The sequence below is a fragment of the Gorilla gorilla genome, chromosome X, assembly GCF_029281585.2.
Source record: "Gorilla gorilla gorilla isolate KB3781 chromosome X, NHGRI_mGorGor1-v2.1_pri, whole genome shotgun sequence".
Taxonomy (NCBI): Eukaryota; Metazoa; Chordata; class Mammalia; order Primates; family Hominidae; genus Gorilla; species Gorilla gorilla.
This window is the reverse complement of record NC_073247.2, coordinates 158,408,278-158,430,834: the sequence shown is the minus strand read 5'-3', so window position 1 is coordinate 158,430,834 and position 22,557 is coordinate 158,408,278. Positions and strand designations below refer to the sequence as shown.

General features: G+C 34.8%; 1 protein-coding gene across 1 annotated transcript; it reads right to left on the bottom strand.

Annotated features, from left to right (window-relative positions):
- Positions 1-3,667: 3,667 nt before the first annotated feature.
- Positions 3,668-4,333, bottom strand: CXHXorf51B (chromosome X CXorf51B homolog). Its single transcript, XM_055375790.2, is given in 3 exon segments — positions 3,668-3,803; positions 3,806-3,962; positions 4,153-4,333. Coding segments are annotated over 3 exon segments (324 nt in total). The 5' UTR covers positions 4,285-4,333; the 3' UTR covers positions 3,668-3,768.
- Between the last annotated feature and the right edge of the window lie 18,224 nt (positions 4,334-22,557).

The following is a 22,557-nucleotide window of genomic DNA, read 5'->3' as shown; positions in this document are numbered from 1 at the left end:
GTTGCCTCTTAAATCTCAGCAATTTTTCTACAGTTAAATCATGCTTTTAATTTTAGTATGAACACAGGTCCACTTTGTTGGTTTCTCTAAATGGTATTTTTTTCTCTTACGTGTTATTACAGTCCGTTTTGGCTGCATAATTCATGGCTACACTATTTAAATATGCATGAGGGAAATAATATTTTCCTGACTCACAAAGCTCTGGTTTCCCCAGTCCAGATAAGCTATTGTTGTACTATGTTTATAGCAGACATTACCATCAGGAGAATCTGGGTGAACGGTATAAGGCATCTCTCTATTTCTCACAGTTGCCTGTAAATCTACAATTATTGTGAAAAAATAAAATTCAAGCTACTTTGGGGTATCGTTTTAGTGCTGATACTCGACAAAATAATAAAAAATAACATAAAAAGAATGTAATACTGATGTATGCAACAACATTGATGACACTCAAAATTATGCTGAATGGAAGAAGCTAGATAAAATTAAGTACATAATCTGATCCCATTAATATGCAACGCTAGAATTGTAAACTAACCTGTAAAGGCAGAAGGCAGATCAGTGATTGGGAATTGGGAACTGGGAAGAAGCGGGAGGAAAAAATACAAGGTGGCAAAAAAAAAAGAAAAGAAAAGAAAAGAAAATACCTGATGCAGGGATGGATAGTGTTCTTATTTGAATTGTGGTGATGTTTTCACAGGTGTAAATGTGCCCACTCTAATTAATTGTATATTATAGTCAGTTATATCTGAATAAAGCGGTTTAAAACAAAACCAAAAGATGCCATACACTGGGACCAAAGTGTGAAGTATTTGAAGAAAAAAAGTCTTCTGACTTTGACCTAATTAGTGTAATTAAAACCAAATGGGGAATGCTTTTTAATGCCCCCTACTCAGTAGAACACATTTTCAGTAATAACCATAAATTAAAACAAGAAATAATAAGGATTAATAAAGAAATATGGTGTGTTTCTGGTGAGCATTATATATATGTGTATATATATATACATATATGTATGTGTGTATATATATACATATATGTATGTGTATATATACATATATATGCATGTGTATATGTATACATATATGTATGTATACATACACACATATATATGGATATGTATACATATATGTATGTATACATACACACATATATATGGATATATGTATGTATACATACACACATATATATGGATATATGTATGTATACATACACACATATATATGGATATATGTATGTATACATACACACATATATATGGATATATGTATGTATACATACACACATATATATGGATATATGTATGTATACATACACACATATATATGGATATATGTATGTATACATACACACATATATATGGATATATGTATGTATACATACACACATATATATGGATATATGTATGTACACATACACACATATATATGGATATATGTATGTACATACATACATATATCCATATATATACAAATATATGTATATATACACATACATATATATACATACATATATACATATATACATATATACATACATATATACATATATGTATATATATGCATATATGTATGTATATACATACATATATACATATATGTATATATGCATATATGTATATATACATACATATATACATATATGTATATATGCATATATGTATATATACATACATATATGTATATATACATATATGCATGTATATATATACATACATACATGTATATATATACATACATATGTGTGTATATATACACACCTACATATATGTATATATACACACCTACATATATGTATATATACACACCTACATATATGTATATACATACATACATACATATATGTATATACATACATATATGTATATACATACATACATATATGTATATATACACATACATACATATATGTATATATATACATACATACATATATGTATATATACACATACATACATATATGTATATATATACATATATATATAAAGTAACATCTAAAATGGTATTTTAAGAAAACCAAAAATTATGCAGAAGGGACAAATTAGTCAATTAATAAATTATCCACATATGTAACATTTGATTTCCTTGAATTGGTCTGTAGTTCTAAAATAACTATTAAACAATTAAAGAAGAATAAATTTTACTTTTAAAGATATAGTTCAAATTTGCAAAGTATTTTTTGTTGAAATGAAGTAAAGATTTGAACTTCTCAAACATTTATACCTTGCCCTTCATACTTTGTTTTATTAACTTTGGCATCATCCAAACAAGTGGTCACATGGAATGACAGCACATGAAAAACTCAGATTATTTATTCTTTTATTTTAAAATCAATGACTGTACTATTATTGTTTTAGAAATATTGTTTAAGTGCTGGTGTATGTGTGTCATACAGGACCATGGATTATGGCCCAAAGTGCACTGCAAGAAATACCACATCCTTAGGAGCTTGTATTAGAAAGAAACGGCAACAACTGAGTCAGGTGATACCTGAGGTCAATGGTATAACAGGAAATTATCTGCATTAATTTCCTTGTAGAATACAATAAGTATTCATTAAAATATAGTGAGAAATGGTGCTGTTTTAAGACCATTCCCATAGACACATGATTAAAACGTATTGACCACAGCAATCTTTTAAAAAGCAGACCAACAAAACAAAATATTTTTGGGAAGGAAAGATAGTTGTTCTAAGAAGCTGGACTAGAAAAAAATAAAGAGTACATATCTTATGATTCCATTCTTACAAACCTCCAGAAAATAGAAACAGATAGTGACAGAAAGCAAATCAGCGGGTTTTTTTGAGAATGATGGCGGAGGTAGGGACAGGGAAGAATTGCCAAAGGGCATGATAAAACTTTAGGGGGTAATGGGTATGTTCACTCTTATAGTTGTGATGGTTTAACAAGAGCAGATGTGACAAAACTCATCAAACTGTATACTTTTTAAGCATGTGCAGTTTGTCATATGTCAATTATACTTCAGTAAAGCTGTTGAAAAATGATATTCTCTTTAGGGATAGAAACAACTTTGGAAAAATAAAAATAAAAGACGGAGAGAGAGAGCTATCTTGTTTTAAAATTCTCTGTAGACAATGCTCTCATTCACTGCCTGCACTAGAGGTAGACCACTCCCATTGCCCTGCTCTGCCCTAAGCTTTTTAAGAAGGTGGGCTAGTCAGTGTTGGATTTGTGGCGTCTAGTAACCATTATTTCAGGTGCTGCTGGTAACTTTTAGAGATATTTGGCCCTTTGAAGGGCATTTAGTTGCTTATATCATAGGGTGGGGTGTACCTCATACCTACCATTATGAGGTAGATGGCCTGCAGGTTATTTCTTGTCTGTTTCTGGGGATAGTACTGCCACCCACACACCTCACCCGATACAGGTTCTGACAATCGATACACTGAAGTCACATCCCTCTTTCCCCACCAAAACACACACAGGTAGAAACACCAACCCCTTTTACTCTTTGTGTATTAAAGTGTTCAGGAAATTTATCTTCAGTCCTTATCCCCGAGCCAGTCCTTATCCCCCAGTTTCCAGCTGTGGACCTGTTGGTCTGGCCTCAAACCCCACAGAAGCCACCTCCCTGCCTTCTCACAGACACCTCCCTCTTCCCGTCACTCCTTCCTTCCTCACCATCAGAGAAGTCACAGAGACATATCCTTTCGATTCGGGTTGATTTTATTTTCATGGTTTTAACCTGTTGGTGTAGAATTCACCGACTGTATGATTGATGACTTTTCAGTGGCAGACCTCTACAGACATCACAGAGCTGAGGTCTCGCTTTGGTCTTTGTCGAACTCTCTTTCTTCATTTTTTCTTTCAGCCGGTGATAACGACCACGCAGTATTGGTCCTCTAGCTTTCTTAGGTTTTCCTGCAGGGGTGTTAGTTTCACAGGCTTTTTGGCTCGAGCTCCCTCGAAGGGGTCTTTTCGCCTTCATGGTGGTCTTTAGGCCCTATAGGGAGATCACAGTCAGGCCAGAGGGCGTTGGTTTTGGGAAAGAAGGTGGGAAATGCATAGGAATAGGCTTCATGAGAAGGGTGTGAGTTGAGGAGGGGGTTTGAGTGAGGCAAGGAAAGGATAGGAGCCTTGGGGTGGCGGAATCAGTGGGGCAAAGAGAAGGGGTTTGGTCAGGATCATCTCACCTTAACGCCACTTCTGGACCTTCGTTGACGGGGTGTCTTCCCCTTCTTCCTCCCTTTGGTACTTGAGGTTGCTGGGGTCTGTTCGTCCACATCTTCATTAGGCTTCTGTGGTTCACTGGTCACCTTTGCCATACTGAATTGTCCCAGTGGTCTACTCAGAGCTCCTGATCATCCTGTGTATACCCCTCCCAGCACAAAGAGGGGCCACACCCTTCAACTTTGATTGGTCAGCAAGGCACTCTCCCAGCCAATGAGAGCTAAGGGACACTAAGACGTCACAAAGCACTACTCTTGTCACTTCTATGTGACAGAGGGGTGGGGAGGTACCTGGGGAGTCTTAGTCATCAGAATGTACCACTCCTGCCACCTCTGTTTTGGATGGTGGGGGGGGTGATATAAAGGCAAGGATAGCCTGGTGGTAGAAAAGAGGCTTTTCTATGACAGCCTCTTCTATGCCTTCCCAACATGAACTACCACCCCTCCTCATATACCCATGTTCAATTGTGGTGGCCCACATAGCAGACAGTTTCCTTTAATCTATTCCCCAAGGCCACACCTACTCCTTGGTTTATTCTGAAGTCTCCCTCCCTAAGTCATTAGCTGTTATTTTTGATATTTTACCTAAAATCCCTCTAAAAACAATATGACTATCTTTCAATGTCAGTGGAGAGGTGAGTAATTCTACAAACAAAAGACAGTTCCCACAAATAAACGTCTTTCTACCTATCACATTTGGCATTAAAGGCAGCTTATTTTCATTAATTTCTGCTAGCCCTGCAATTGATAGAAAGGAATTAGAATTAACTGTCTATTTATGAAGGTTGCTTTTATCTTTACTTTTATCCTATTCTTGGGCTCTGACCACATTATCATTATTGATTTTTGAAAGGTTATTTCTCTATTTTATTGGATTTTTCTTTCTACCTTCCTAGTTTCTCTTACTAATTTCTTTCCCACCAAAAGACACCTGCATGTGACACACCTGATGTGTTTGAATGATTTGCTTTCCTATGTTTTTATTCTTGTTAAACATATGGCTTTGTTAAATACGTGCATGTGTGAAAGTGTAATATTTTACTTAAGCTGCTATATGCATCTCTTGTTCATTGCTTTTAATGTTGCATCGTGCTTGCTCATTTTCTTCCCCCTTTGAGTGTAACCTATGTTGATGCCGTTCCTTACTGCTACTAATGATGCTGCTATGAGCCTCGTTAGTAGCTCATGACCCTTTGTGGAATTCTGCCTATATTTCTTTAAGGTGTATGTTCAGGAACAGAATTGCTAGGTAATAGACATATATAATTGTCTTAGTCATTTCAGGCTGCTATAAAACAATCCTATAGACTGGGTAGCTTAAACAATAGACATTTATTTATCACAGCTCCCAAGATTGGAACTGAAAAATCAGGGTGTCTCTGGTACCAATTTACTGTATTAGTCCATTTTCATGCTGGTCATGAAGACATACCCAAGACTGAGAAATTTAGAAAATAAAGCGGTTTAATAAGCTTACAGTTCCACATGGCTGGGTGCCTCACAATTATGGCGCAAGCTGAAAGGCACATCTCACATGGTGACAGACAAGAGACTTATTAAATTACAAATTCATTCTCTTTGTTAGTTGCAGGACTAATTATATCACCTATATAATTTTATTAAATTTATTTTTGGTAGTTTCTGTTTTTCTAACGAATTGATCAATTTTTCCTATATTTTTGAATTTATGAGCATACGGTTGTTCACAGTATTCTCTTATCCATTTAATGCCTGCAAAATCTGTAATGCTACTTCCTGTTTCGTCCCTGATATTGTTTATTTGTTGTCTTCTTTTTTTTAAGCTGTCAGTTGTGCTTAAGTTTTATCAATTTTGTTGACGGTTTTAAAGAAATAGCTTTTGGTTTAATTGATTTTCCTATTTTATTCCTGCTTTTAATTTCATCGATTTTTGTTTTTATCGTTATGATTTACTTCCTTCTGTTTGCTTTGGGTTTATTTTTCTCTTCCTTTCCATATTCTTTAGGTAAGAAATTAGATCTCCAATTTCAGACATTTCCTTGTTTCTAATGTAAGCATTTAATGGTATAAATTTCTCTCTCAGTACAATGTTAGCTGTATTCCACGTTTTAACATGTATATTTTCATTTTTATTTAGTTCACATATGTTTTTATTTCCCTTGAGACTACTTCTTCACCCATGAATTATTATGAATTATTTAGAAATGCATAATTTAATTTCCAATTGTTTAGGTTTTTTATGTTTTGTTATAGTTGCTCCTTTGATTCCATTTTGGTCATACAATGTGTTGTCTACACAACACATTTCAATTCTTTTAATTATTTATCAACAATTTCAATTATTTTAAGTTTGGTAAGGTTTGTTTTGTAGTCCATCACATGGTCTATCTTGGTACACGTTCTGTGGACACATGCAACAAATATATATTCTGCTGTTGTTTAATGAACTATTCTATATGTGTCAATTAGATACTGTTGATTGTTGCATTATTCAGTTATTCTATTATTGAGGATATTATGTCTAGAAGTTCTGTCAGTTGCTGAGTGTTTAAATCCAACTATAATTGTAAATAAGTCTATTTCTTCATTCATCTCTATTAGTTTTTGCTTCATGTATTTGAAAGCTCTATTGTTTGGTTGATACACAGTCAGTATAGGTATATATTTGTGGTGGATTGATATTTGCATAATCATGTAAAGTCCTTCTTTGCCTTTATTTATTGTCCTTGCTGTGATCTCTACTTTATACCATATCAATATGACTATTCCTACTTTCTATTTTTAATCGTGGTAAAATACACCTAACATCAAATTTCTATCAGAACCAATTTTTATTGTACAATATTGTACAGTTCAGTTGTGTTAAGTATATTCACACAACGAATCCAAGAACTATTGTCATATTGCAAAACTGAAACTCTATACCCATTACACAACTCCTCACTTCCTCCTCTTCTAGACCCTGACAAAAACCATTCTACTTTTTGCCTCTTTGAATTTAACTACTCTAGCTACCTCATATAATTATAATTTTACAGTATGTGTCTTTTTGTGACTGGCTTATTTTATCTAGCATAATGCTCTCGAGGTTCATTTATGTATAATGCCAGAATTTTATTCTTTGAAAAGGCTTAATAATATTTTATTGTATGTATATACTTCAATTTGTCGATCTATTGATGAACCCTTGGGTTGCTTCTACTTTTTGCCTATTGTGAGTAAGGTTGCTATGAACATGGGTGTACTGATATATCTCCAAGACTCTGCTTTTAATTGTGTTGAGTATATACCCAGAAGAGGAGTTGCTGGCTCATGTGAGAATTCTATTTTTACTTTTTGAGGAACTGCCATACCATTTTTCATAGTTGCCACACCATTTGACATTACTACCAACAATGCACAAAGGTTCCGGTTTTTCTACTTCTTTGTCAGCACTTTTAATTTTCTGTTACTTTGATAGTAGCAATCCTAATGGGTATAAGGTGGTATCTCATTGTGATTTTTATTTGTATTTACTTAATAATTAGTACTGTTCAGAATCTTTTAATGTGTTTATTGGTTGTTTGTATATTTTCTTTCCGGAAATGTCTATTTAATTCCTTTGCCTGTTTTTAAGTTAGGTTGTATTTCATCGTTAAGTTGGAGTTCTTTTCATATTCTGGATATTAACCCCTCATCAGTTATATGCTTTGCAAATTTTTCCCCTATACAGCAGGTTGTCTTTCATTCTGTTGATTGCGTTCCTTGATGCACTTAAGGTTCTTAATTGTCATACACTCAAATTTATCTATTTTTTTGTTGTCCTTTATTTTTGTGGAATAGCAAAAAAAATCATATCTAATAACATGAAGCTTTTCTTCTAAGGGGCTTACAGTTTTAGCACATACATTTAAGTCTTTCATCAATTTTCAGTTGATTTTTTTATATAGTAAGGGTCCAACTTCATTCTTTTGCATGTGAATATCCAACTTTCTCAACATCATTTATTGAAAAGACTGTCTTTCCCCATTAAGAGGTCTTAGCACCCTTGTCAAAAATAACTTGACCATATATATGAAAGTTTATTTCTGGCCTTTCTATTCCATTTCACTGGTCTATAAGACTTCCTTTATGCCAATACCACACTGTTAAATTACTGTAACTCTGTAATAAGTTTTAACATGAGGAAGTGTGACATCTCCAGCTTTGTTTTTCTCAAAATTGGTCTGACTATTAAGGATCCCTTTAGATTCCATATAAATTTTAGAATAAATTTGGTATTTAAAAAATCATTGGAAAATTTGATAGGAATTACATTAAATTTGTAGATCTCTTTTGCTGGCATTTCCAGCTTAACAACATTAATTATTCAACTCATGGACATGAATGTCTTTCCATTTATTTGTGTCTTCCTTAATTTGGGGGGTCAATATTTTGCAGTTTTCAGTGTAGAAGTATTTTGCCTCCTTGGTGAAGTTTATTTCTAAGTATTTTTTTCATGCTATTATGAAATGGAATTGTTTCCTTAATTTCTTTTTCTTATTGTTGATTATTGACATAGAGAAATGCACCTAATTTTTTCAAGCTGATTTTATGTTCTGCAACTTCACTGAATTTGTTGATTCATTCCAGAAGAGTTTTTGTGTGGCATTTTTAATGTTCTCCATATACAAGATCGTGTAGTCTTAGAAGAAAGATACTCTTACTTTTTCCTTTCCTATTTGGATACCTTTCCTTTCTTCTTCTTATCCAATTGCTAGTCACTCTTGCTTTTTAAAATTAATATATTCAAGGCATATATTTTCCATTATTTTACTTTCATTCTATCAATGTCACAGAGTGTGTTTATTTTTGACAGCATATATTTTTTTTTTCTTTGAGACAGACATGAGATTCTTTTGCCCAGGCTGGAGTGCAGTGGCCCAATCTCAGCTCACTGCAGCCTTCGCCTCCTGGGTTCAAGCAATTCTCCTGCCTCAGCCTCTCAAATAGCTGAGACTACAAGCACCCACCGCCACGCCTGGTTAATTTTTGTATTTTTAGTAGAGATGAGTTTCACCATGCTGGCCAGGCTGGTCTCGAACTCTTGACCTCAAGTGACTTGCCTGCCTTGGCCTCCCAAAGTGTTGGAATTACAGGCATGAGCTAACGTGTTAGGCCAGACAGCATATTGTTGAATCATTTTTCATCCACACAATTAGTTGATGTATTTTAATTACTATACAAAGACTATTTACTTTTAAGGTAATTATTTATATTGATAGTAAAGCTAAATTGTGTCATTTTATTTATTTGCTTTCTGTTTATGTTTCCTGCTTGTCATTCTTCCATTTTTCTTTGCATACCTTCCTGAGACTTACCTGATTTTTTTTAGAGTTGTATCTTGACTGACTTACAGTGTTTTTGAGTATAGCGCATTGTATAGTTTTCCTAGTTGTTACACTAGATATTACAATAGGTAGTTAATCACAGTCTACAGGTATCAACATTTTACCACTTTGAGTGAAGTGTAAAATCCTTACTTGATTTACATATGTTTATCCTCCAACAATAAAAATATAATCATATGAAGTCTTTATATACATTGAGCAATATGTGAAATATTGTTTTAATTTTTGCTTCACCATAAAATATAACTAAAGAAACTCTCAAAGGCAAGGATATTATATGATATTTATGCCCATTTTAATTTATGCTGATGTTTTTTCTTTTTGAAGTTCCCAGCCTTCTTTTATCATTTTCTATTTTATAGATCTCCCTTTAGCCAATCCTTAAGAATGGATTTGCTAGCAAAAACATATAGTTTTTCCTCATCTGACAATATCTTATATTCCCCTTTATTCTAGAAGAATATTTTTGCTGGAAACAGAATTTCTACTTGGCAATTTTTACAACACCTGAAATGCCCAGTTCCACTTCAAACTGGCCTTCAGAGTTTTAGAAGAGAAATTCATTGTCATTCAAATGTCTGTGTTCCCATAATAATGTGTCTTGTGTATCCCCAAGAAGGAGATAAGTAAAGTGCTGACTCTCATTGCTTTGTTGCTGCTTTTTGGGTGTGGAAGCTAAACACTCTAGTGAACACAGCTGACACCAAGGGAGGGGAAGGAAGAAAGTGGAGTGCTAATAAACCCCATCTTTTAACACCCCATTCTGACCTCACTGATATCAGGCAGGTATAGCAGTTCAGCTCCCCAGTGGGTTCCACTAACACCAGGGATGATTAGAAAGTGAACAAGTCAACTGTTTTGTTCAGTTTCATTGATGTGTGGTGGGAGTAGAAGCTCAGCTCTCCGCTAGTCCCCACTAACAAAAATCAGTGGTGGTGAATTATAATGGTGAATAATTACACTGCCTTGCACAGCTTCATGAAGTCTGATTGCTACCATATGAGTTTAGAAGCTCATCTAGCCTCTGAGTACTATTGCCATTACATACACAACTCTGTTGTTGGGAGAATTGTAATAGAACCCACTTCTACCGGCCAGGAGATGCAAGATCTACTGCCCCTGGGTTTCAGTAACACAATCAAGACAAAAAAAGTCACATCTTGATTTGGGATGTATATTGGGCCATTCTTGCATTGCTATGAAGAAATACCTGAGGGTGGGTAATTTGTTTTAAAAAGAGGTTTGATTGGTTCATGATTCTGCAGGCTGTACAGGAAGCATGGTGCTGACATCTGTTTGGCTTCTGGGGAGGCCTCAGGAAGCTTTTCCTAATGCTAAAAGGTGAAGCAGGAGCAGGCACATCACATGGGGAAAGCAGGAGCAAGAGAGGAGGTGGGAGGGGCTCCATACTTTTAAACTATCGGATCTCATGCAAACTCACTCACTACCAAGAGGTTAGCAACCGACCATGAGGAATCTGGCCCCATGACTCACACGCTCCTACTTGGCCCCGCCTCCAACACTTGGGATTACATCCCAACATGATATTTGGGTGGAACAAATATCCAGACTATATTGGTGGGGTCCAGGGCTGGGTGCAAGATTAGCTGCCTTCTTGGCCTCACTGAAATTGTGTGTCTGGAAGAGAAGCTTTTTCTCTGGTGTTTGGTGGGAATAGGATGGGTGTTGCAAAATGTTCTCTGCTATGTTGGGCCATCCTTTTTCTGGTCTTCTGGTTAAGGAAAATAGGTTTTTCGTCAAGATTTTTCCTTTAGCCTGTGCCTGTTGCTGGTACCAGACTGGAGACTGCTGTAGTATTCTTAAGATATATGAAAGCTAATTAGAAAACTCATGGAAATAAGTGGCCATGTACTTCCTGAAGTCCCAAAGTCCCCTTTGTATTCTGCCACATTCTTCTTTCTACATTTCAAAATCTTCCTATGCTTGCATGTTATGTACAGATATTTTTACCTGATTATCTTCTGGCCAGAACCTACTTCTTCCTTCCTATTCACTGCTAAGTTGTATTCCACTGTAGGGATTTATCAGAATTTTAAAAAATCCAATCACTAATTGACGAACTTCAGTTTTTTTCTAAGCTTTGGAAATTATAATAAAAATAAAAGAAACATTCTTGTACAGATATTTTTGTATATTTACATTTTTATTTCTCTTCATCATCCAGGAGTGAGTTATATAATTCACAGCAAGTATATATTTAACTTTATAAGAAATGTTCAACTTTTTTCCTGAGTAGATGTAGCATTTCACAATTCCACCAATGATGTTGCTCCACATCTTCATCAGCATTTGGTAGAGTCAGTGTTTTTTTTTTTTGATTGTTAGTTTTTTATTGTTGTTGTTCATTGGTTTGTTTTTAAGCATTCTAAAATATTACTGAACATGATTTTTATATTTTCTATTTTTGTAACCTTTTGCTTTATGGCCCATATTATGGTTTATATTTGTGAATGTTACATGTGTACTTAAAGAGAATGCATATTCTGGTGCTATTGTGTAGCTTGATCTACAAATGTCAAATAGGTTAGAACCATTGACAAGGTTTTGTTAGGTCTTGTATATCCTTACTTATGTGATTCCTACTTGTTTTTATCAGTAACTGAGGGAAGAGTCTTTAGATCTTCAACTCTAATTGTGGCTTTGTCTATTCTTCTTCAATTCTATTAATTTTTCATTCATGTATTTTTAAGCGTCGTTGGTAGGTGCTTAAATGTTTAAGATCATTATGTTTTCTGGGTAGACCGATGGTTTTTATTCCTATGTAATATCCGTCTTTCTCCCTGGTAATATTCTTTTTTTTTCAAAAAAATTACTTCATCTTATATTAATGTGGCCAGTCCAGTTATTTTTTAACTTGAGGTTTTATGGTAAATACGTTTCCATCCTTTTAATTTTAAACTATCTACATCTTTATATTTAAAAGAACATTCTTCCATATAACCATTAGTTATGTCTTATTCTATGTCCCATCTGGAAACTTCTTTCATTTAAATTGGGATATTTTAACAATTTATATGTAATCCAGTTATTGATATAGTTGGATATTCTTCTACCAACTTACTAGTTGTTTTCTACTTGTTCCATTTGTTACTTACTCTTTATTACCATTTCTGCCCAGACTAAATGAATGTTCTTTATGATTCTGCTTTAAGTACACTGTTAACTTATTGTTTATACCTATGTTTTTAGTTATTTTCCTAAGTTTTACAATACACACAATTAGCATATCGCAGTGTATATTCAAATGTTATTCTACTTCATATGTATTAATAGCAAGAAAGGTACCATGTAGATCCAGTTTTTACCTATTATTGTTTGTGCTATTACTTATTTGTTTTATTTGTATAGCTCAATATATTGTTACTACTTTTACTTTAGAAAGTCAGTTGTTTTTAGTAAAATTAAACATAAGAAATAATGTTTTGTATAATGATATTTACTTTTATCTTCTCTGGAGGTTTTCAATTATTTCTTTACTTTTTTTTTTTTTTTTTTTTTTTTTTGAGATGGAGTCTCAGTCTGCCACTTAGGCTGGAATACGGTGGCATGATCTCGGCTCATTGCAACCTCTGCCTCCCGGGTTCATGCAATTCTCCTGCCTCAGACTCCTGAATAGCTGGGACTACAGATGTGTTCCACCATGTCCAGCTAATTTTTGTATTTTCAGTAGAGATGGGATTTCACTATGTTGGCCAGGCTGGTCTTGAACTCCTGACCTCAAGTGATCCACGTGCCTTGGCCTCCCAAAGTCCTGGGATTACAGGTGTGAGCCACAGCGCCTGGCCTGGAGCTTTTTATTTCTTTGTGTAGATTCAAATTCCTGCTTGATATCATGCTTCTTCTGCTTTAAGAACTTCCTTTATCATTGCTTGTAGTGCATCTCTCCTAGAAGAACATCTCTCAGCTATTTTTGTCTAAAAGTATATTTGATTTCATGTTCCATATTTAAAAATGTTCAATAAGCATAGAATTCTGGATTGACAGTTTTATTGAATTAATACATCAAAATTGACAATTTATTTTTTTCTTATTTGCATTGTTTCTGGGGAGACGTCTGTAATAATGCTCATTTGTTACTCTTAATGTAATTTGATTTTTCTCTCTGTTTTGTAGCAGAGAGAGAGAAAGATATGGGGAAATAAGAGAAAAAGAAACAGAGAGATGTAGTTATGTATCTTGCTTGCATTTGTGGATTGAATGTCTTCCTTTATTTCTGGAAAATTCTTGACCGTTGTCTCTTCAAATATTTTATTTGCATTTTTCCTTTTTTCTTTTCCTGGAATTACAACTACACTTATAACGTGTATGTTAGATTTTTTGATATTGCCTCAGAGCTCTTGGATATTCTGTTCTCCTCCCTTTTTACATACTCCTTTTATTTTATTTTATTTATTTATTTTGAGATGGAGTTTCACTCTCGTCGCCCAGGCGGGAGTACAATGGTGTGATCTCGGCTCACTGCAATCTCTGTCTCTTGGGTTCAAGTGATTCTCCTGTCTCAGCCTCCCGAGGGGCTGGGATTACAGGCACCCACCACCACGCCCAGCTAATTTTTGTATATTTAATAGAGACGGGCTTTCACCATGTTGGTCAGGATAGTCTCGAACTCCTGACCTCAGGTGATCCTTGCACCTTGGCCTCCCAAAGTGCTAGGATTACAGGCATGAGTCACCACGCCTGGCCAAAATTCAGTATGGATCTTAAATGTTTGCATGCACATGGTAAAAAGTAAAATCACCATCACGTGATTAAAATTAACTTTTGAAGTGAAAGATCTGTAGAGAAGATTATTAAATATTTCTTTATAAATTAATAGTTTTACTGAGAATTTACTACATTTGATATGAAAATGAATGTCATGTTATGGCATGTTATGTCATGTTATAACTATTGACATGTTGGTCAAAGCCATTCACCAAGTCTCTAGGAATTTTCAAAATTTCTCACATCTTCCTGTCCTCTGAGCCCTGCAAACTGTTCCAACCTCTGCCTGTTACCCAATTCCAAAGCTGCTTCCACATTTTCAGGTTGTCTTTATAGCAGTACCCCACTCTGCCAGTACCAAATCTCTGTATTAGTATTTTTTTTTTTTTTTTTGAGATGGACTTTCACTCTTGTTGCCCAGGCTGGAGTGCAGTGGCACAATCTTGACTCACTGCAACTTCCACCTCCTAAGTTCAAGTGATCCTCCTGCCTCAGCCTCCTGAATAGCTGGGATTACAGGCATCTGCCAGCAAGCCTGGCTATTTTTTTGTATTTTTAGTAGATATGAGGTTTCGCCATGTTGGCCAGGCTGGTCTTGAACTCCTGACCTCAAGTGATCCACTCGCCCTGGCCTCCCAAAGTGCTGGGGTTTAGTCTATTTTTACACTGCTATAAAGATACTAATTGAGACTGGACAATTTATAAAGAAAAGAGGTTGATTTGACTCAGTTTCACATGACCGGGGAGGCCTCAGGAAATTTATGATTATGGTAGAAGGCAAAGGGGAAGCAAGACATGTCTTACATGGCAGCAGAAGAGAGAGACAGTACAGGGACAACTTCCACTTTTAAACCATCAGCTCTCATGAGAACTCCCTCACTATCACAAGAACAGCATGGGGGAAACCATCCCCATGATCCAATTACCTCCCACCAGGTCCCTCCCTGGATATGTGAGGATTATAATTTGAGATGAGATTTGGGTGGGGACTCAGAGCCAAACAATATCAGCTCCTATGGTTTTGTTTTGTTAGTACTTTTAACTTTCTGAATTTCATCTCAAGTTCACTTGTTTTCATTCAATTCTTCCTTGATAATACAACTTCTTTGGACCATGAATTTTCTCATATGTACAGTTTTGCTTTTATTCCATAATAACACTAATACTTATTAAATGCTTACCATGTGCCACTTTTCTAAGTATTTTACATACATTTATTTATTTAATCCTTCCAACAATTTTATTGAGTAGGAAACTGAAACACAGAGGTATTACATTTCCTTATGCTTGGTCAAGGTTATACAATTAGTAGGTAGCAGAATAAGAATTGAAAGTCAGAAAATCTGTCTTCAAATCCTGTCTTACTAACCACCATAATTTTGTTTATTATTTATTTCAATAGGTTTTTGGGGAGCAGATGGTGTTTGGGTACATGAATGAATTCTTTAGTGGTGATTTCTGCGATTTTGGTACACCCATCACCTGAGCACCTGAGCATTGTATGCTGTACTCACTGTGTATTTTTTTATCTTCACCACCACCTACCCTTTCCCTGAGTCCCCAAAGTCCAATGTATCATTATTATGACTTTGCATCCTCTTAGCTTAGCTCCCACATGTGAGTTAGAACATATAATATTTGGTTTTCCAATCCTGAGTTACTTCACTTAGAATAATAGTCTTCAATTCCAATCAGGTTGCTGTGAGTGCCATTATTTCATTCCTATATATATATTGGAAAGAATATATATAGAATTTCATTCTATATATCTTGACAGGAAAAACACTAAATAATCCATATGTTAAATATTGAATTGCAATGTAAATTATGCAATATTTTGAGCTTAATAACAATAAAACTGGTATCCATCAAAATTGAGAAATGTGTCTAAAGTCCATCTTAGAGAGGAATTTAATAGGTTTGAATTATAATTTGTATATGTGAAAAAATTAAAATATAACACCTTTTCAATGAATTAAAGTTAAAAGAAATCAACAGAATAAATCAGAAAAGAATAAGAGGCAAAAATATAATTAAGGGCAAAATAAATGGCATGTAAAATAAAAATATGAGAGAATTAACAAAACAAAAGCTGATTCCATAAAAAGATGAAAGATATATATATATATATATATATATATATATATGCCATAACTAATCAATATAGCCAATATAACCAAAGAGAAAGAAAAGATTCAGTAAAGAAATCTGGATCTCCACAGATGGAGGTAAAAGGAGTAGCTCGTGTGATTTTGTGATTTTGTTGGTTCTATCCAGATGATCCAGGATAATATTATTTTAATGCCACTGAACCTTAATTACATCTGTAAGGTCCATTTTGGCATGTAATATATAACACACTCACGGCAGAGAAAAGACCCAGAGAAGGCTATGAGGACCAAAATTCTGCCTACCACACCTGTCACGTCCATGTGCATCAGACTTTTTAAATACTTCTATTGTCAGTCTTTCAAGCTTCTCATCAAAAACTTCAGATCCTCTCCCATTAACAGAAAAAGTTTGTGCTATCCCATTAAGAGAAAAATATTGTGATTGTTTTCAATATCCTTAGATCTGAAAAAAAGTTTGTGTTTTAATGTTTTATGACCCTTTGTTTTTCTTGCTTCAGAGGCTAGTCAGAGGCCAGGGACCTTATTTTTTTATTATTTTTTTTATTTTTTTGAGACGGAGTCTCGCTCTGTTGCCCAGGCTGGAGAGCAGTGGCACGATCTCGGCTTACTGCAATCTCTGCCTCCCGAGTTCATGCCATTCTCTTGCCCCAGCCTCCCGAGTAGCTGGGACTACAGGCGCCTGCCACCACGCCCGGCTAATTTTTTGTATTTTTTCGTAGAGACGGGGTTTCACCGTGTTAGCCAGGATGGTCTCCATCTCCTGACCTCATGATCCGCCCGCCTCGGCCTCCCAAAGTGCTGGGATTACAGGCGTGAGCCACCGCACCCGGCCTAGGGACCTTATCTTACTTATTTTTGCACCATCTGAAATACCTAACACTGTGATTTGTGCATTGTGTGTGTTTACTGTGTTCGTTTGATAAGGAGAGAGTGTCGCATAACGGGCTTTGGCGTAATGAAGACTTGCCTTCAAATGACAGCACTGTTATTTATTAAGTGGATGGATGAGTCTATAACGTGTATAAGTTATTTAAATGTTCAGAGTCTTACATCCTCACTCATAACATAGGGATTATGCCATCTCTCTGTTCTTGTAAAGTAGCTATTATTAAATAAAAAAAAATAGAAGGAGTAATTCTGTCCTTCAACAAACATTTTTTACTATCTTATAAATTGTCAAGCCATGTGATTCTCACTGGGTATTTAGTGATAAATAAGACAGCCTCTTTCCTCATGAAGCTCACAGTCTAGAAGGAGAAATATACATTTAAACCCAATATGTGAATATACATTCAAAGTAAATATTTATGAGTTTCCTTATTGCCTGATATATGAGGCAAAATTGATTGCCTTTAAGAGTTGGTGGATTGTTTGTATCACAAAGGATACATGCTTGAGAGGATGGATACCCCATTTACCATGATGATATTATTATGCATTGCCTGCCTGTATCAAAGAATCTCATGTACCCCATAAATATATACACCTACTCTGTACCCACAAAAATTGAAAATTAAAAAAACTGATCAGTGGCCTATATATAGAAAATACCAGTGAGTTCCATATAAAACTTGCAAGCTTCCCTAACAATATGTCCAGCAGATGCCTGCCATAATCTGTTATGCAACCGATTGTTCTCTGACCTATCATGTATTTAATCACATCACACTGGCTATTTACACTCTCTTCTGTACTTTTGGAGTAATGTTTCTGGTCAACTGTTTGTTTGGGTCTTAATTTCAGCTTCAATCCATAATGCTGCTTTTCAAATTAACCATGCTTTTATTCTCTGCATGATAAAGGCTGTTTCTGTCCCCAGACTACACCCAAACCAATCTGTGGTATCCTTGAAGATAAAGAATATGAAGTTTTATGGTGAAATATTGATACTTGAGGCAGAAGTGAAAAGCTTCTAATCTTATTTTATGCTTCTTAGTGGATTTTTGTTCCCTCCCCAACCCTTCCTTATTAATTAACCAAAATAAATTCATAGTATAAGCCTAGGGTTCAAATTTGAGAAAAACATACTAAAGGGTCTCATGAACTCCCTCCTCCGAGTACTCTAAGCTTTGGTCCCCTATTGAATGATCAGTTAGTCTTCCTGAACTAGATTCCCTTGTTCCCACAGAAATGCCTGTACTGAAATTTGATTTGATGTGACACTCAGCTTTTCTGGAGAATCTATTTAAATACCATCCATTTGAAAAGCATTGCTGTATTTATTTAATAACAGAAGTTGAAGATACGTTTTCACCCATATATCCTTAGAATTTAGTGTCAAGAAAACAGTTGTTTTGGTAGTTTAAATTGTTTGCTTCCTTTCACCAGAAAATGACACAGTATTGTCCACTGAATCTCTTTCTTGCTTGCGCTGCTAAATTAATTTCTCAGTTTGTGTACTTCATTCTTCCTCACTCTCATATTTCTTGGGTAAAATATGTTTACTCATATATATGTAAACATATTTGTATATAGGTTTACTCATGTTTTTGCATTTTAAATGCACTTATCTAGAAATATTTTCATATTGTGTCTTGGCTTTAAATACATTTGGAATTTAAATGTATTTTCATTTATAGGTAAATAGGTTAATTCATTTATAGGTAATTAACATCTTTTTTTAAAAAATAAATTTTATTGTGTATATTTAAGTTATACAATATGATGTTATGAGATACATATAAATAGTAAAATGGTCACTATAGTTAAGTAATTTACTATATGTATCATCTCATGTGTACCCTTTCTTGGTGCAAGAGCAACTAAAATCTATTAATTTAACAGAAATACCTACAGTAAAACTTTATAATCTTTATGTTGTATGTTAGATCACTACACTTGTTGATTTTACACATTTGTAACTTTGGATCCTACGGCCTACATCTCTCCACCCCCCTCACCTCTGGTAATTACTGTTTCATTCTCTACCTTTACATATTTGACAATTTTTAGCTTCCATATAGAAGTAATATCCTGCAATATTTTTTTCTGTGTCTGGCTTATTTCACTTAGCATAACGTCCTCTCGGTTTATCCATGTTGTGACAAAGGTCAGAATCTCTTTTCATAAGGCTGAATAATATTTTATCACACACACACACACACATCACGGTTTCTTTATCCATTTGAATTTTGATAGAAATCTCTTAATTTTTCTCTGGAAGATGAGTTATTGTCATGTTAACCCTCAGTTAAATATGCACAAACTCTCATCAACCTACCAGGTCATGAGCTACAGATCCCACTTGTTCAATAGTCCAAACTGGCACTGGTTCCCGCAAAGAAGTGAGTGACAAGAAGTACTAAGTTCTTCATAGTCAATCTCACATAATGTGAAAAAATACAGGCTCCTGAGTTCATTCTTAAAGATAGATCTTTGAAATAGTTTGGCCAACCTAGACAGCCCTATATAATGCAAAAAAAAAAAAAAATTAAAAGGTGAAAATCAAATGATATATAAAGCAGTTTTTTTTCCAAATGAATCTATAATGACTTCCTAGGTCTTTGCTGTTTTGAGCCCTTGGTTTTCACACCATGGAAAACTTAGCCTCCACATTATGCTTGACCTAAAACCGTACCCTGAAACCCTATTCAGTGTAAATGCAAATATTTCTAATCTCGACCTCTAGCCCCGCTTGCTATTTTTCTGGAGATAAGAAGCATTCATTTTAACCAATTATTATTAGCTCAAGATAATTTTTCAAAGAAAATTATTTGTAGAGCCCCAATATCTAAAATGGGCAAAAGCCAAATGGCCCCAGTGAAGCAGAGATAGGGGATCCTGAGCCCTGTTTTTGACAGATCCCTGAATCCTAACCCTCCCTGGTTTTGCAATCCCTATTTTGACGGTTCCTTGCGCTTGGTATGTTTGGTAGTACTGAAAGAGAAAGATGATCAATTAGGAGCTTAACATAGCAAAGAGAAATTCATATATTCACATGCAGACACAAATATGTAAGAAAGGGGGGGAAACTGAAAAATATTTAAACAAGATATTTGACTTCTCTGAATATTTAAAATAAGTTATATAATAGTGACTGCCTTATAAGATTAAATGAAGTACTGTGTATATTGAAACACAGAAGATGCTTTATAACATTTAGAGAAAAAGATAGAATAAAATCCGGCAAATTGTATCTTCTAATGTAGCTTAAGTCATTAAGTTATTGAAATATATTAGTGCTTGCCGGGGAATGGTGGTACACCTGTAACCCCAGCACTTTGGGAGGTTAAGGCAGGAGGATAACTTGAGCCCAGGAACTCAAGACCATCCTGGGCACCATGGTGAGACTCTGTCTGTACAAAAAAAAATAAAAAATTAGCCAGGGTTAGTGTTGCATGCCTGTAGTCCCAGCTACTCGGGAGGCTGAGGTGGGAGGATCGCTTGAGCCATGGAAGCCAAGGCTGCAGTAAGCTGTGATTGTGTCATTACACTCAGCCTGGGCGACCGAGTGAGACTATCTTAATTCATGAATAATTTTTTGTGTAAAGTTTAAATCACTGAGTATGAGCTGAAAATATTTTGGGGTGTGTTTTTCTACAGTATAAAGTTGTTTAAATTTGAATGAAACAAAAGAAATAATATAATCAGAAAATATTTTCATACTCCTTGCTAAATAGCATCTCCAAAACATCAGTACTCTAAGGTAAGATCTACATGAAAGGTTAAAACACTGTTCCAATGTCCTCTGAATAGATTTTTACAGATCAACATTTATTTAATTATATAATTCACAGGATACAAAGTTATATAGTTATATCATCAAATAAAATAAAAATAAAGGAATAAGCTGAGGGCAATTTTCCACATCCATTGCCTCACTTATTCAAAGTTAGACTTATATAATCCCAGAGATCCACAAGCTTATGTGAAATTTAAGCAGCTACTTACAAGCTAGCTTTATAAGATTGTATTATAATCTTCCTCACTTAAGATTCTGAGTGCATCTTCCCACCTTTTGAAGAACATATTTATTTGTGATATTGAAGGTTCACCCAAAAATGGCTATATATGATCATCACATTTCCTAGACACACCGGCCCAGAAAGTAAACCAGAAGACAATGACAGAGGCCTGACTGATCATTGCTCCTTTAGCATTCTCAGTCTTTCTGAGACATCTATGGAAGCATTGTGACATACACAGACTTGCTGTAAGGCCGAGAGACCGGAAGGAATTTATATATAATTATTTACCTCTCAATAAAATGTTAAAGAAAGAGTTGGCTGAATCAGTTGCAAGGCAGGTATATTGCATTAATCGGTTATTCCAAGCTCTGCTGCTTATTATAGACAGTTTGTTTTTTTTATAATTTATCAAGATCTTCTTTGTGTGGTGGATTATAAAAAGCTTAGAGATAAAGTTGGATCTCATCCATAGCACTTGTTATGCTTAGCAATCTTAACCTCACTTCTGGCTTCATTTTTTTTTATTATTACCTTTGCTTTTCTGTATTTTAAAATTTCACTTCTGTGATTTTTTTGCATTTTATTATATTCTTGTTAAATTATATGTACACAAAATCAAGATACAAATTAATAAATTAACTTGACAAGCCACTTAATATATTTGATTCTTGTTTTTCATATTTATAAGATGAAGACAGTAAGTACGATAAGAGTGTTTACCTCAGAGTCAGTGGAAGACATATTATGGGATATAAACTAGCTATGAACAACACAGAGTATGTTGGTCCCTTCAAAGTGTTTATCTTCTAGTCAATGGTGAGCAAACTATAGACAAGAAGATAAATGATTTTAAATTACTAAATATGCTATAAAAATAAATTATGATATTACAAGGTAAGAGACTGATGATCAGGTTTCACTTTGTCCCTTTTTTTTAACTTTGATTTTAAGTTCAGGAGGACATGTGCAGGTTTGATGTTTAGGTAAACTCGTGTTATGGGGATTTGTTGTATAGATGATTTCGTCACCCAGGTAATAATCCCAGTACCTACTAGTTATTTTTCTGCTCTTCTCCCTCCTCCCAATCTCCACACTTTGATAAGCCCCAGTGTCTGTTGTTCTCCTCTTTGTGTCCATGTGTTCTCATCATTTAGCTTCCACTTAGAAGTGAGAACATGTTGTATTTGTTTTTCTGTTCCTGCATTACTTTACTAAGGACAATGGCCTCCAACTCCATCCATGTGTCGGCAGAGGACA